This window comes from Lissotriton vulgaris, chromosome 8, assembly GCF_964263255.1.
Source record: "Lissotriton vulgaris chromosome 8, aLisVul1.2, whole genome shotgun sequence".
NCBI classification, from domain to species: domain Eukaryota; kingdom Metazoa; phylum Chordata; class Amphibia; order Caudata; family Salamandridae; genus Lissotriton; species Lissotriton vulgaris.
Window position 1 is genome coordinate 169,968,488 of NC_141696.1, and position 13,173 is coordinate 169,981,660.

At 45.5% G+C, this 13,173-nt stretch overlaps 1 protein-coding gene across 1 annotated transcript in view; it reads right to left on the minus strand.

Annotated features, from left to right (window-relative positions):
• INTS4 (integrator complex subunit 4) overlaps positions 1-13,173 on the minus strand; it is a 358,899-nt gene that overhangs the window by 97,848 nt on the left and 247,878 nt on the right. The window contains exons 16-17 of the mRNA XM_086933901.1: positions 13,040-13,133; positions 7,743-7,823 (exon numbers count right to left, since the gene is read on the minus strand). Of these exons, the coding sequence (XP_086790027.1) occupies positions 7,743-7,823; positions 13,040-13,133 (175 nt within the window). The remainder of the gene's footprint in view (positions 1-7,742; positions 7,824-13,039; positions 13,134-13,173) is intronic.

Here is a 13,173-nt window from a genome sequence, read left to right on the forward strand (position 1 = left end):
GCATCCAGCCCAGTCAGGGTTTCGATCCTCCTACAGCACTGAGTCAGCATTGGTGGGGGTTTCCGAGGCTATGCATGAGTGTTTGGACGCCGGTGGGAGAGCAGCTTTAGTAAAGCTCGACCTATCGGCAGCGCTTGACACGGTTCCACACTCACTGCTGGTTGCCGTCTCGGGCTCTGCCTGGGGCTGGCCTAGGTCCTTCCTGGAAGGGCGGGGGCAACAGGTCTAGCTGCCTCCGGCCGCGTCAGCCCCGCAGTCGGTCACCACAGTGGTCCCGCAGGGGTCCTCCCCTTCTATTTAACATCTATGTCACTCCTCTGGTCTACTTGGCCGAGGACTTAGGGACTAAGGTGATTGCCTACGCAGATGGTACCCAGCTCCTCTTTACCTGGGAAAAGGATGCAGGCTCTGTATCCTCTGTCCAGTACTGCTTGTCTTCGGTTTTCAAGTGGCTTGCTGCCGCGCAACTCAAATGTAACGAAGACAAGTCGGAGATTCTCCTTTATGGTAATTTCACACCCCCCCCACCCCACCCCCCCCTGGTTTCAGGGATACGATCTGGCCTTCTGGATTTCCCCTACTGACTTCTCATGGGAAATCCGCTAAGAATCTGGGCGTGTGGTTCGAGGACAATTTATCCTTTTTAACCCAGGTAAAGAATCTCTCAGGCAGCTGCTTTGGCCTCCTCTAAACCTTAAGCAGATTCCTCCCTCTTCTTTCTAGGCCTGCTAAAGAGATGGTCATCCGCACTCTGATTCTCTCCCGCCTGGATTACGCCAATGCTTTGCATGTGGGCATTCCGGGATACGCATTGAATAAACTCCAGGTCATCTAAAATGCGGCCGCCAAGCTTCTACTTGGATTTTCCAATAGGTGTAGCGTGCGCGAACATCTACGCTCACTGTACTGGCTTCCCGCAGCCGAAAGGGTCAAATTTAAATCCCTTGTCATTGCCTATCGTGCCCTCCATGGTCATGGCCCGGCCTATTTACGGAAGCGGTTTTCCTTCTATGTCCCGCTGAGACAATTACCCTCATCAGCACTCCTTTTAGCTAAAGGGCCTGCTTCATTCCCTTGCCATGAAAGCCACCCAGGCTTGGAATGCCCTTCCTTTTGCACTTCACGATACCCAAGACCCTCTGGCCTTCAAGAAACATCTAAAACCTACCTGTTCGCCTAGTATTAGTTTGGCGACCCCTCTTGGTCTCGCGCCGGGACACTCCTATGACTAGGAATCCTGTTCTCAAATCCCCCAGGTGAACAAACTGTGTGATCTTAGGGAATTCACGTTACTTTGCTGTGCTTCTTTTTCCGTGACTGTCAACTAGAGAGCACTTTAAAGGTATTCAGTTTGGTATACAGGAACCTCACAAATATTTTCTGTGATATTAGTTGGCGGTTGCATATGATTACAATGTTGTCGCAACCTGCAGTGCATGAGTCAACGTGTCTTGTCTTTGGGCTCACTCGTTAGCGACGTTGTTAGGGCTTCAGGGACTAGAGAATTTGTGAAGGTTTCTTGGTTCGTGTTTACAAGCCATTGCCATTCAGTGCAGTGAAAGGGTCCAGTAGAAGAACTGCAACACTTACAAATGTGATTTTTAGGGAGTGAGGATACAGTCTTAGATGACATTTGTGCATGATTTATGTTCCAGTTCTTTTGATGGCTCAACCAGTGATTGGGGCTCAGGAGCAGCCAAGGCCCCTGTCTGGGCTCTGCTTTTCCTGTGAATGGAATGTGTTTGCCTGCTCCCACCCAGAATTGTATTGTGTGTGTGGGGGAAGGGGGGGGGGGGGGGGGGAAAGGGGTGTCTCTGAACCCTGGAAGTAAATATGTCTTGATGATGTCAGCTCGGTCTGTTCTCACAGCCAGGACCAGACTGGCAACCAAAGCCTGCCCTGGAAAAACATATTCGACACATCCCCACATGGCACCGCGCTAGTAAGTGCAGCACCAAGCCTTCAAGCCTTACTTTCACTAGTGAGTTTCCTTAACGGTGTGAGCACATCCTGCCCTTGAAGAACATTTTATAAAGCATGGGGCCAAAACAGTGCTTATTTTGGGGTTGTTGTTGCAGGCACTCATATTTCATTTAGTTTCATATTCATTAAATTTTTTCCTCAACAGACTTTGATTTAGAGCAAGAGAAAGAAAAACACGAAAGTGAGAAAATATGTGAAAAAGAAAGATGGAAAACCGTGAGAAAGGGAGAAAATGGGAATACAAAACGACCTGCAAGTGTGAGATAAAGATATAGGGTGTGTCTAGGGGATAGGTTACATAAGAGTGTAGTGGAGTCAAGACTACACAACCTTGGTATTTGGCACCCCGACCTTTTTAGCGCATGAACAAAACACTAGACCCTTGCATTTATTCTTTTAAAAATTAAGCCCTGGTCCAAACCCTGCAGCACATGTATCCACATATACCAGACACACGCCCCTAGGGATGTCTAGTGCAACCCATCTGCCAAGGCATGCAATTTATTTATTTTATTTATTTGCGAGTTTGTCCCGCGCTAGACTCAACTCCCGGAGGAGTATCTCCGAGCCTTTGACAGCCACAGCATAAATAGGGGGACAACCAGCTGAGAAGCATTCTAACTTTGAAATAGGAACGTTTTAAGTTGCTTTCTAAAGGGAAGTGCTCTCTGCATTGTCTGAGAGACTTGGGGAGGCTGTTCCATAAGGAGGGTCCTGCCATAGATAAAGCTCTGGACCCATGTCTGACTTTCTTAGCCCTGGGTACACAGAGCAGGCCTTTCTCACTTGACCTAAGGGAGCGGGTAGGGACATAGGGGATGAATTTATTTGCCAAGTATGCTGGGCCAAGTCCATTTAGGCTTTTGTTTATTATGCAGCATATTTTGAATTTGGCCCTCTGTTTGACTGATAGCCAATGTAATTTCGCTAGCAGGGGTTTAGAAGGGGTTCGAGGAGGGGCGTTCAATACTAGGCGGGCAGCGGTGTTCTGAACCACCTGGAGTCTTGCCATTACTCCTTCATTTGCAGACAGTAGCAGGCCATTACAGTGATCTAGTCGGCTCAGGACCAGTGCCTGTACCAGAGTCCTTCTAGTAGAGTCAGGAAGCAATGGGAACACTTTCCGTAGCAGGCCAATGATGTGGAAGCAGGAACCCACCACATGGTTGCCATGTTGTTTCAATGAGATCTCCTGATCTAATCGCACTCCCAGGTTTTTTACTACCTGTTTGGGCTCAGGGACTGGGACAAGATCTAGTGGCCACCAGTCCGGAGTCCACAGGAGTTTGGCTTCACCGAACAGCATGACTTCAGTCTTTCCAACGTTACATTGCAAGTAGTTAGACGACATCCAATGTGCCACCCTTTCATTCCCTGGGAAAAGGAGTTCTTGACCTCGGTGGTAAGAGATTTAAAAGGAAAGAGGAGTTGGGTATCATCCGCGTATGATACCGGGATAAAACCATAGGTTCTCATGATGTTGGCCAGGGGTGCCACATAGATGTTAAAAAGTGTGGGGCTCAAACAGGAGCCCTGTGGCACCCCTTTGGAGATCTCCACCTCCTCTGAGCGGTATGCACCCATGGTCACACTTTGGGTGCGGTTTGATAAGAAACTCCTCAACCATGCCAATGCCTTATGTTCCAGGCCGATGTTAGCTAGCCGGGTAGTCAAGATGTTATGTGACACGGTGTCAAACGCCGCAGACAGGTCCAATAGTACCAGGATCACAGAGTGGCCTCTGTCCTGGAACATATGTAGATCGTCTGCGACTGACATCAGGGTGGTCTCGGTACTGTGTCTTGGCCTGAACCCTGACTGGGAGTAGTCCATCCCTCCTGCCAATTCGATGTAATTGGACAGATGTCGATTGACAAACTTCTCAATGAGTTTGCCTAGGAAAGGGAGCAGGGAGATTGGCCTAAGGTTGGACAATTCTGTCCATGGGGTTGCGGTGTTTTTTCTTAATGGCCTAACCAATGCCCTTTTCCACCCTAATGGAACGAAGAAGTGCAGGCGTTCGTTATCCCCGAATACTTGTTTGCTGCTAATGACCGTATGGCCGGTTTGGCCTGCAGACAGCATAAGTATAGGGCATGAGTTCAGGACGGTCGTTCATTCACCAGCATCCCATCATGCATCTGTGCAGAGGAAGCGCACATTATTCCTCTCACAAGCCAAAGTGTTTACGGCCTTATTTACGGTGGCACGCTTGATATACGTGCAGCATTTTAATGAAAATGTGCTTTTCGTGTATAATAAATACCAAGCCTTTATTTTAAAATGTTGCTATTTACGCGCTAATTAACAATTGCTTTCCCATTTTTGGGAATACGGCATTCCCGCTCTCGCTGAGGGGGGCGGCGGGGGCTCTTCCCAGTCAGGTGCACTCTGCGAGGTCTGGGGGAGCTGGTGATCACCGGCAGGAGGGAAGATTAAGAGAGGACCCTGGGAGCGGCCTCCTGCAGTGTCAGCCGATCTGATCGAGCTGCGGAGCAGAGCCTGGCAGGGGATGTGCCGGGCTCTTGGGCCTCAGGTCTGGGGGCCGTTTGCAGCGGTGTGTGTAGCGAAGAGGAGGGTGGGAAGGGAGGCGGGGAGGGAATAAGGGAGGCGCGAGGCAGGAAGTTAAAGATAAACAAGGAGGTACTGTTCACTCCCCCAGTCAAAACTCAGTGGGAGTGACCAGTAAACAAAGAGGTGGGACATGCGCCCGCCTTTGGCAATTGCGTTTAGTATAACCATGGTTGCGTTTAGTTGACATATCTGAAGCATTTAGAAGCTAGGTAATCAGTGAATGTGTGCTGTATAAAAACTCAGTTAACTATACAGCACTACAACACACATTTTTAAAGGAACACAAAACAGATAGTTAAAATAAAAGCATTTATAAAATTGTATAAATGAAAATCACTGGATGTTGCATTTTAGAAGAAATAGAATTAATCATTCCTAAAAAATAACATGCTCATGCAGTGTCAGCTTCTAACTTACAGGTTACATGTGGTACCTTCAACTAGGCCTTATTTTAAACCTAAGACGTTTTGTATTCTGGGGCTTGTTTTTGGCATTTCTCACTACACAAATGGGCTTTCAAATCCCAGTAAACAGTTTTGTTTACTAAACACCAGGTTTTGGTAAAGATGACCCTACACAAGACATTGTGCCGCTGGACGCCTTTACCAGTGCATTGACTTGGAGTACAAATATCACAATGCAGACAAGTATGGACAACACGGGTGAGCTCCATGAGCAGGTTGTCGAAGGACCTGAAGCGGTCGGCGGAGATGGCGTAGACCAGGCCCTTGAAGTAGCAGTCCCCATTGCGGTAGAAGCACACCTTCTTGGCCTTCTTTTCGGAGCTGAGCGCCTGCAGGGTGTGCGTGTGGTAGAAGCTGCAGTGGACACTGTGCGCTGGGCTCGGCACCAGCCTGTTCCGGCTCTGGCTACCGCTCCACGCAGTGACTGCTGCTGACAGTGATCCCACTCTTCGAAGTGCTCAGCTGTATGCTCCGATGAGCCGCCATGGGCTACTGCAAAGCCCGCTTTGCGGTGTGCGGGTCTCAGACTCAAAAGACAGTCTATTCCCTGAACCATAGGCTGCAAAGACTCAGGCGTATGACTCCACAGGAATAGTCATTGTAGCCAATTCCTCCAGAAAATGAAAAGCAAAACCAGAAATTGCACGACCTTCCTTTCCACCGGCACAAATTAAGCAGTGGCTAAATATGTACCCAGCTGGGCATCAGCTGTGTATCTTTTACCAATCAGGAACAATTGCGCGCGCCTCGCCCTGGAAGCAGGGAGAGGGGAGAGAGGAGGGGGCCTGCACCTGTTTCCCCTGCGGGGGCGAACAGGAACCATATGTTAATTACAAACATATGGTTTGAAAGCTCGCTCCTGCAAGGAAATCGCCAAACGTGCATGCGTTGCCATTCAAAGCAATGCAACGCGTGCACGTTTTTCGGACACAAACTCAATCGATTTCAAAAGGCCTTTTTTCCTAAGCAACGCATGCGCGCTGCGTAGACGAGACCTAAAAAGGGATGATTTCTTAGTTAATGGGCAATTGAGATTTATTTTGGTGACAGGAGATCTAAAATGATGTAACCCAATGGGACGTACACAGGGAGACACGACACCAGGAAGGCAAAGTACAATCTTTGGATATTGATTCACACCTTGGATCAGAGGGTGGTACCTTTTTCCACCCTAAAAATATTGATATTTTGATGACTCATTGACTATCTGTGGTGTGCAGTGAATCAATATATTCTCAGTTGTTGACAATAAAGAAGAAAAAACGCATTGGATATAATGCTGAAGACAAAGCACATGGACAAGGGTATTTATTTAAGGCCCCCGAATGCATGGTAAAAACGGTGCTGTGACATAAATAAGCTCTTCCAGTCATCATCCTGAACATCAAAGTGGACAAAAACACTTGAGTATAGTGTCCATGCAGCAATTGCACTCCAGTGTTTACACACTTTCATCACTTAAAGGCCAAATCATTCATTTTTGTTTGGGAGATGTTACTGATGTAAAGATAAGGCATGCACTCAAACAGATTCAATTCAATTCAATAAATTTATATAGCGCGCTACATACCCAAAGGGTCTCAAGGCGCTTGGGGAAGGGTGGGGGATTACTTGTCGAATATCCAGGTTTTAAGTTGCTTTCTGAATGCTAGGTGGTTCTGAGTGAGGCGAAGGTGAGTGGGAAGTGAGTTCCAGGTTTTAGCCGCCAGGTAGGAGAAGGATCTTCCTCCCATGGTGGTTTTGTTGATACGAGGTACTGCAGCAAGGGCTTGGTTGGAGGAACGTAGCTGGCGGGAGGGGGTGTAGAAGGAAAGTCGTGTGTTGAGGCATTCGGGTCCAAGTTCGTAGAGTGCTTTGTGTGCGTGAGTTAGGAGGCGGAATGTTATCCTCTTATTGACGGGGAGCCAGTGGAGGTTTTTCAGGTGATCAGAAATGTGGTCGTTACGCGGGATGTCTAGTATGAGTCTGGCTGATGCGTTCTGGATGCGTTGGAGTTTTTTCTGAAGTTTTGCGGTGGTACCGGCGTATAGGGTGTTTCCGTAGTCCAGGCGACTTGTAACCAGTGCGTGGGTGACCGTTTTTCTAGTTTCGGTGGGGATCCAGCGAAATGTTTTTTTGAGCATGCAGAGAATGTTGAAGCAAGATGATGAAACGGCGTTGACTTGTCTGGTCATCGAGAGTGAGGAGTCCAGGATGACGCCAAGGTTCCGTGCGTGGTCCGTCGGGATGGGTGCTTTTCCAAGGGCCTCTGGCCACCAAGAGTCGTCCCAGGCGGAGGGGGAGGTACCTAAGATAAGGACTTCTGTTTTGTCTGAATTCAGTTTTAGACGGCTGTGCTTCATCCACTCGGCTACTTCTTTCATTCCTTCATGTAGGTTGGTTTTGGCGGTGTTAGGGTCTTTGGTGAGTGAGAGGATAAGTTGGGTGTCATCAGCGTAAGAGATGATGTTGAGGTTGTGTTGGCGTGCGATGGCCGCGAGGGGGCTCATGTATACGTTGAAGAGGGTGGGACTGAGTGAGGATCCTTGTGGCACGCCGCAAATGACTTCAGTGGCCTCTGACTTGAATGGTGGGAGGCGGACTCTCTGGGTTCTTCCTGCAAGGAACGAGGTGATCCATTCCAGTGCTTTTCCTTGTTTAAATCCCCCAACTACTGAACCAATACCAGGAATGAAGAATTACGAAATATATGAAATTAAGAGAGACCACTTTGCGATGTACCTGCTTTGCCGCTGAAGATGCAAGTGCATTCTGCTTTAAATAAAGAGGAGCAGCCATATTCCATAGGTTTTCTTGTAACGCCTGCAAAGCAAAAGAAAAAGATTGAAGAGAGAAGAGCATTACAGTCTTGCATTTCACCGTGTGAAGAGCCACACAATACACAGCCAAGCACTTAGCAACTATTGTCTGGGATGTCAATCAAGATCGCAATAACCTACAAAAATACAACTTTTGTATATAGTCAAGTCACTGCCTACTCTATATACTGAAACCTAGTCACTCAATGTCACATTTAAAAATAAGTACCAAAAGAAATTATGACATAGCTGCTGTTCATTATTCAAGGGCTTGCCCTATATTACACAATCTGAAATATAAATTAAAACTAAATGAATCATTATAAAACATTCAAAGCACAGCTCTGGATTGCATAGCATGATACCAAGTGAAGAGCCAGGGAAGCATTCACTAAATTAGGCAGTATTTCTAATTATAAATGTGGTTAAGCTGCCTATAAACAGCCAATCCTTTCCTGCTACGCATAGACGTATGTTATATAAGGGAGCATTTTGTTTGCAGAATATTGGCTTGAGCAGGATTTTAGAGATGAGTAACAACTCTGGAAAGGGCAAATTAAATGTGCTATAAATTCACATTTATCACAGTAAAGTCTGGAATCTAAAAGAACAGCTAGGTAAACCGAAAGTATATTATTAAAACCTAGATGCAAACAGTTAGGTTTGAATTTATTAAAAACCTGTTAGACGTTTGTAACATGTAGTGAGCTATCCTATAAATTCCCTTTCATATATGGTTTAACATTTCTCTTTTAACCTTTTCCCTAATTCCTCAAAGTCATTTATCCCCCTAAACAACACTCGCAGCAAAGCAGAGTTAAAAAATAAATTCACAGCACGAGGAGAAGTCCGAAGATCCAATTTTCAAGAATACCGGTCAAAACCTTCTCTTCCATTTCATAATGCTTACAAAGGCATATAAAATGAGAATTAGCTTCTGTTACAGTACAGACTAGCCAATAAACTGTTGCATCTGTTATTACGTTTATGCGATTCTTCGGAAACTCCAAAATTGCAATCTGTAGAAAGCAAACACGTATTATCTTAGGACTAATTTATCTACATAATCAACGGATTTTGGCAGGAAAATCCTTTCTCTTCATTAGTTTCAGCTGGAACCCATGAATAACTGTTCTAAAATGTTTCAATAAAATAAATGTTTGGTGCAATTGTTTCCAATTTTCCTCATTAAACTGCGGCACTTGGCAAGGCTGAGCACGTCACACCATTGCTAATCACATCACATATATATAAAATTTTCAGACTCTCTGCAACAACTCATTTTTAGATGCAGCAAAGTTCACTACAACATGTTTGAAGCAGGTCCCTGAACCTCACCTAACAATTCCCACATAGGCAAAACTACATAAAACACCCTATCAATTATACATTAGGTCAGAGAGATAGGGTCACTATGTAAATCAGGGAGCTTTGTGACCTTGTCAGGAGATTGAAGCGGTATATAACCGGTACAATACACTACAATATCATTCTGAATGCCAGATATGAATGTTCTACATATAGAGACTCCACAATAACCACACTAAAATCAGGCAGTCATCAGAGCGAATAGTAGATAAAAACAGTGGCTACAGTTGCCACACCCGATATGGGGCTATCTGGCTTCCTTGGCAATAGTACAACTCTGATACAATCAATGCATTGCTTTGGCTGAGTTTAGGCCCTATTAAAGTTGCACCCATAAAATAAGCTAAACCTAATTACTTTGCCAGTGCTTGTTTGCAATTACTATCTTGTTCCGACCATTAGTCTCCTGCTGTCTGACATATATAATTCCAATTGATCATACAGACACATATTATCCCCAGTTGCTTATGGGTTATCTCGGAGATACAAAGAACACCAGTCACTGTTTTTCCTGATATTCATCATCATCATATAACTTTATTTCGGCCTCCAGGGTCCTAAAGGTACAAGTACAAATAAAACAGTACATAGTACATAAATAGATAAAACTGTACAATTCAGCACCAGGCAATGATGGGTCGTGTAGATAAATGCCAGAGTGGTGCAATAACAACTCTAAAATGTCAACATGCATATACAGAATAAAACTACTACAAAATGAGTTACTAAAAGTAGTAGCAGTACAATTTAATAGAAACAGAGAAGGAGTACTCATGGAATTGGGGGGGGGGAGGGGAAGATAAAGAGTACCATTCTGCAAAGTATCCAAATAGCCCCCAGGAACTTGGCTACTAGTATGGCATAAGGTGGGCTGCAGTCTGATCTCAAAATACGAAGAGTGGCTGAATGGCTATGCTGGTGTAAGTGTCTACAGGTGGAAGCTAACCAGATTCTGCAGGTTTGGGCATAAGTTGGGCATGCAAAGAAAACATGCCCGACCTTCTCCACTGAGGAAGCACAGGCAGGACATTTGTTGGTGTCCCCGGCAGACCACCTCAGGGTAAAAGGTCTCAGTGGAAGAGTGCCCACTCTAAATTGAAAGAATAACTTCCTGTCAATAGAGACTGTCACCTGATCCCAGTACAACTCATACCTTCTCAGGGGGTTAAAATCTAGGAATCCTCTTACCAATTTGAGGGGATCTGCCCTTCTGGAGTCATTGGCTGCTACAGCTGCCCAATACAGCATCTCCAATGAGTTTTTTGAAGGAAAGATGGTAGCAGCGGCGTGGTCCCAAAGATTAGCTAGCCCTAGGATATGGAGTGAATAATGTTCAGGAGCCAAGGTACTTTGACGAATTGATCTGAATGCATTACGTCCTGGAGGGCTGTGGCATAATGGACAATTTCTGGGGCTGTCCACAGCCGCCTCCAGCATAACAAGGGGCGTAATTTAACTTTTCCATCAATGCTTCTTACTCCATGTCCAATAAAAGCAGATACAAAGATGTGCTCGGGGAATGGAATGAGAGATTATGCAGGGGTTTATTTTCAGTACTGGTCAGGGTTTCAATGTTGGAAAGGCCCCACAACTCTGCCCTATAAAGAGATGAGCCCAGAGCTTTAACCTCATAGAGGTTGAGTGCAGGCGGAAAGTGTTTGGTGTGAGATGCCAGATATTCTTTGAAGGTTGCCCAGGTCATTTGTTCAAGTTTTAAGGCAGCTTTAGTGACATGGGGTTTTCAGGACATGCGTTTACTAAAGGTGCAACCCAAATAAGTGAAACAGTACACCATATCAAGAAGTCCCCCTCCCACAATACCATGGCCTTCTTGGAATTATGGGGGTTAAACGTTATCAGCTTTGTTTTAGTAGTGCTGCTCTTAAGACCCCTAGCGAGACAGAACTCCTCGACTCGGACCAGGAGTTTCTTTAGCCCACTTAGGGTCTTAGAGACCAAAAGGGTGTCGGGCCAGTAAGGGTGCGTCTGCTACAACCGGAGATAAGAATGATGCAATGCCATTAATAAATACAGAAAAAAGTGTTGGGACCAGTACGTAACCCTGCCTTACACCTTTAAGGACCAGAATCTTGTCAGTCAGCTCATCCTGATCTGATACGTGCAAAATTTCCCTCATGGAGGCGAATTACCAATGTCAGTATATTCAATGGCAATTTCATGTGAATGAGGTTCTGCCAAAGAGTGGAGCATTGGACACGATCAAACGCAGATCTCAAATCGACAAAGGCTTGTCTTTGCCGATGATGACAGTGCACCAATAGATCAGAAGAAAACAGAAGGCCTGATTGATGGTGGAGACTTTCGAGCGAAAGCCCTGACAGTGACTAAGGATGTCCATCTCAAACATCCAGTCCTGAATTTTGGCAAGCGCCCAGCAGCAGAAGACTTTCTGTATGCAATCAATTAAACGCATGGGCCTGCAGTTGTTTGGGGCAGACCTGTCACCATTCTTATAAATGGGTATGTCAGTGACACCTTTCCACGACTCGGGGATGGAAGCCCCAGCAACAATGGTATTAGCAAAGGTTAAAATATAACGGAACCAAGCCTCTGTATCAGAAAAATAGACATCGGCCAGGACGCCATTCAGCCCTTCCCCTTGCAACAGCTCAAAGAGATTGGGCAACATACAAGATGTCAAACAGGGGTTTAGAAGGATAGTGAGAAGGGCAAGGTCGAGATGGAACATTATTTTCGGGTTTTGGTGCGACTGTGGCTCCGTTATGGGAGACCAACTGCCAGAATAGAATAAAATCCCTGTCAGCACAGGCATCATTAAGGGTGTTCCATCTCTGCTCGTCCCAACTCTTTATCAAGCTAAATGGCGATTTTGCAGGCTTTCCTGGCCAAAGGAATGTTATACATATCTCTAGTTTTGATAGCACTAACTAGAGAGCGCTGAAGCTTACGACATTCTTTGTTGAACCAGGGACTGTCTTAGGGGTGCCTCGTTTTTTGCAGTTGGCCTGGACTATGAAAAGTCATGATATATGTACAAAAAAGCTATATGAATGAGAATCGCTTGATCTTGGGCAGCAGTGTCCCATCTTGAGCTCTCCCATGACGTGATTGAGGTCTGCAGTGAGAGTCGAAAGGATATCGGGGTGATCTACCACTTAACTCCACTTTAAGTGGCGTCCGTCAGAGGTCAGTCTGGTATCCTGTGTAGAAGTAGACATACCAGAGATGAGAATAACTGTCAAGTACAATGCCCACATGGTCAAGGAAAGAGGGTTGTGGTCGCTTTCGATCCACTCAAATACACAAGTCAATAACTAGCGGCTATAGCCTAGGGTCAATTAAGATATCTATTCTGCTGATGTGAAAAGGTCTATTAAACGTATGGGCCCTTTCATGGTCATATATTGTGCGGCCGTTAGCAGCCCTGACCCGTATTCAATAGTTGGAGCCTTTAGTTGCTCACCGTTGGAGCACCAAACTACAAGCATGTGATTCATAATGAACTGGAACATTTAACAACTGGAGAGTAAACAAGCAACACATGGCAGTGTTTTCAATGATGCTTACAGAGAGGGGGGTTAATTACAGTAAGCAGTGTTTAGAAATTCTTGGGGAACAGGTAGTGTGGTTTCATTGTTGGACCAAAGCAACAAAATGGATGCCTATCATTTAAAGAAGGGCTGGAAAGTGCTACACTAATGATAAAATGTTTGAAAACAAAAACATCATATGCAGACACTAGTTACTAATGTTAGAAGGGACCAACCAAAGGAGTATTCGGCAGTGCGGCCATAAAGACAATAAACACTTGATCATTGAGAGCAACTTTAAAATTAGAAATTGGAATACAGCCGTTTCCAGAAATCAAACCTTGGTCAGAAGCAGCTGACATCGTAGGTAGGTTGCAGAAAAATCGGCTATCCCCGCTAGCTCTGACTGAAGCTCTCCAAGTCGCTGGAGGTCTCTGATAAAGAAAAATGAAGAATATTCAAATATTTCCTCAG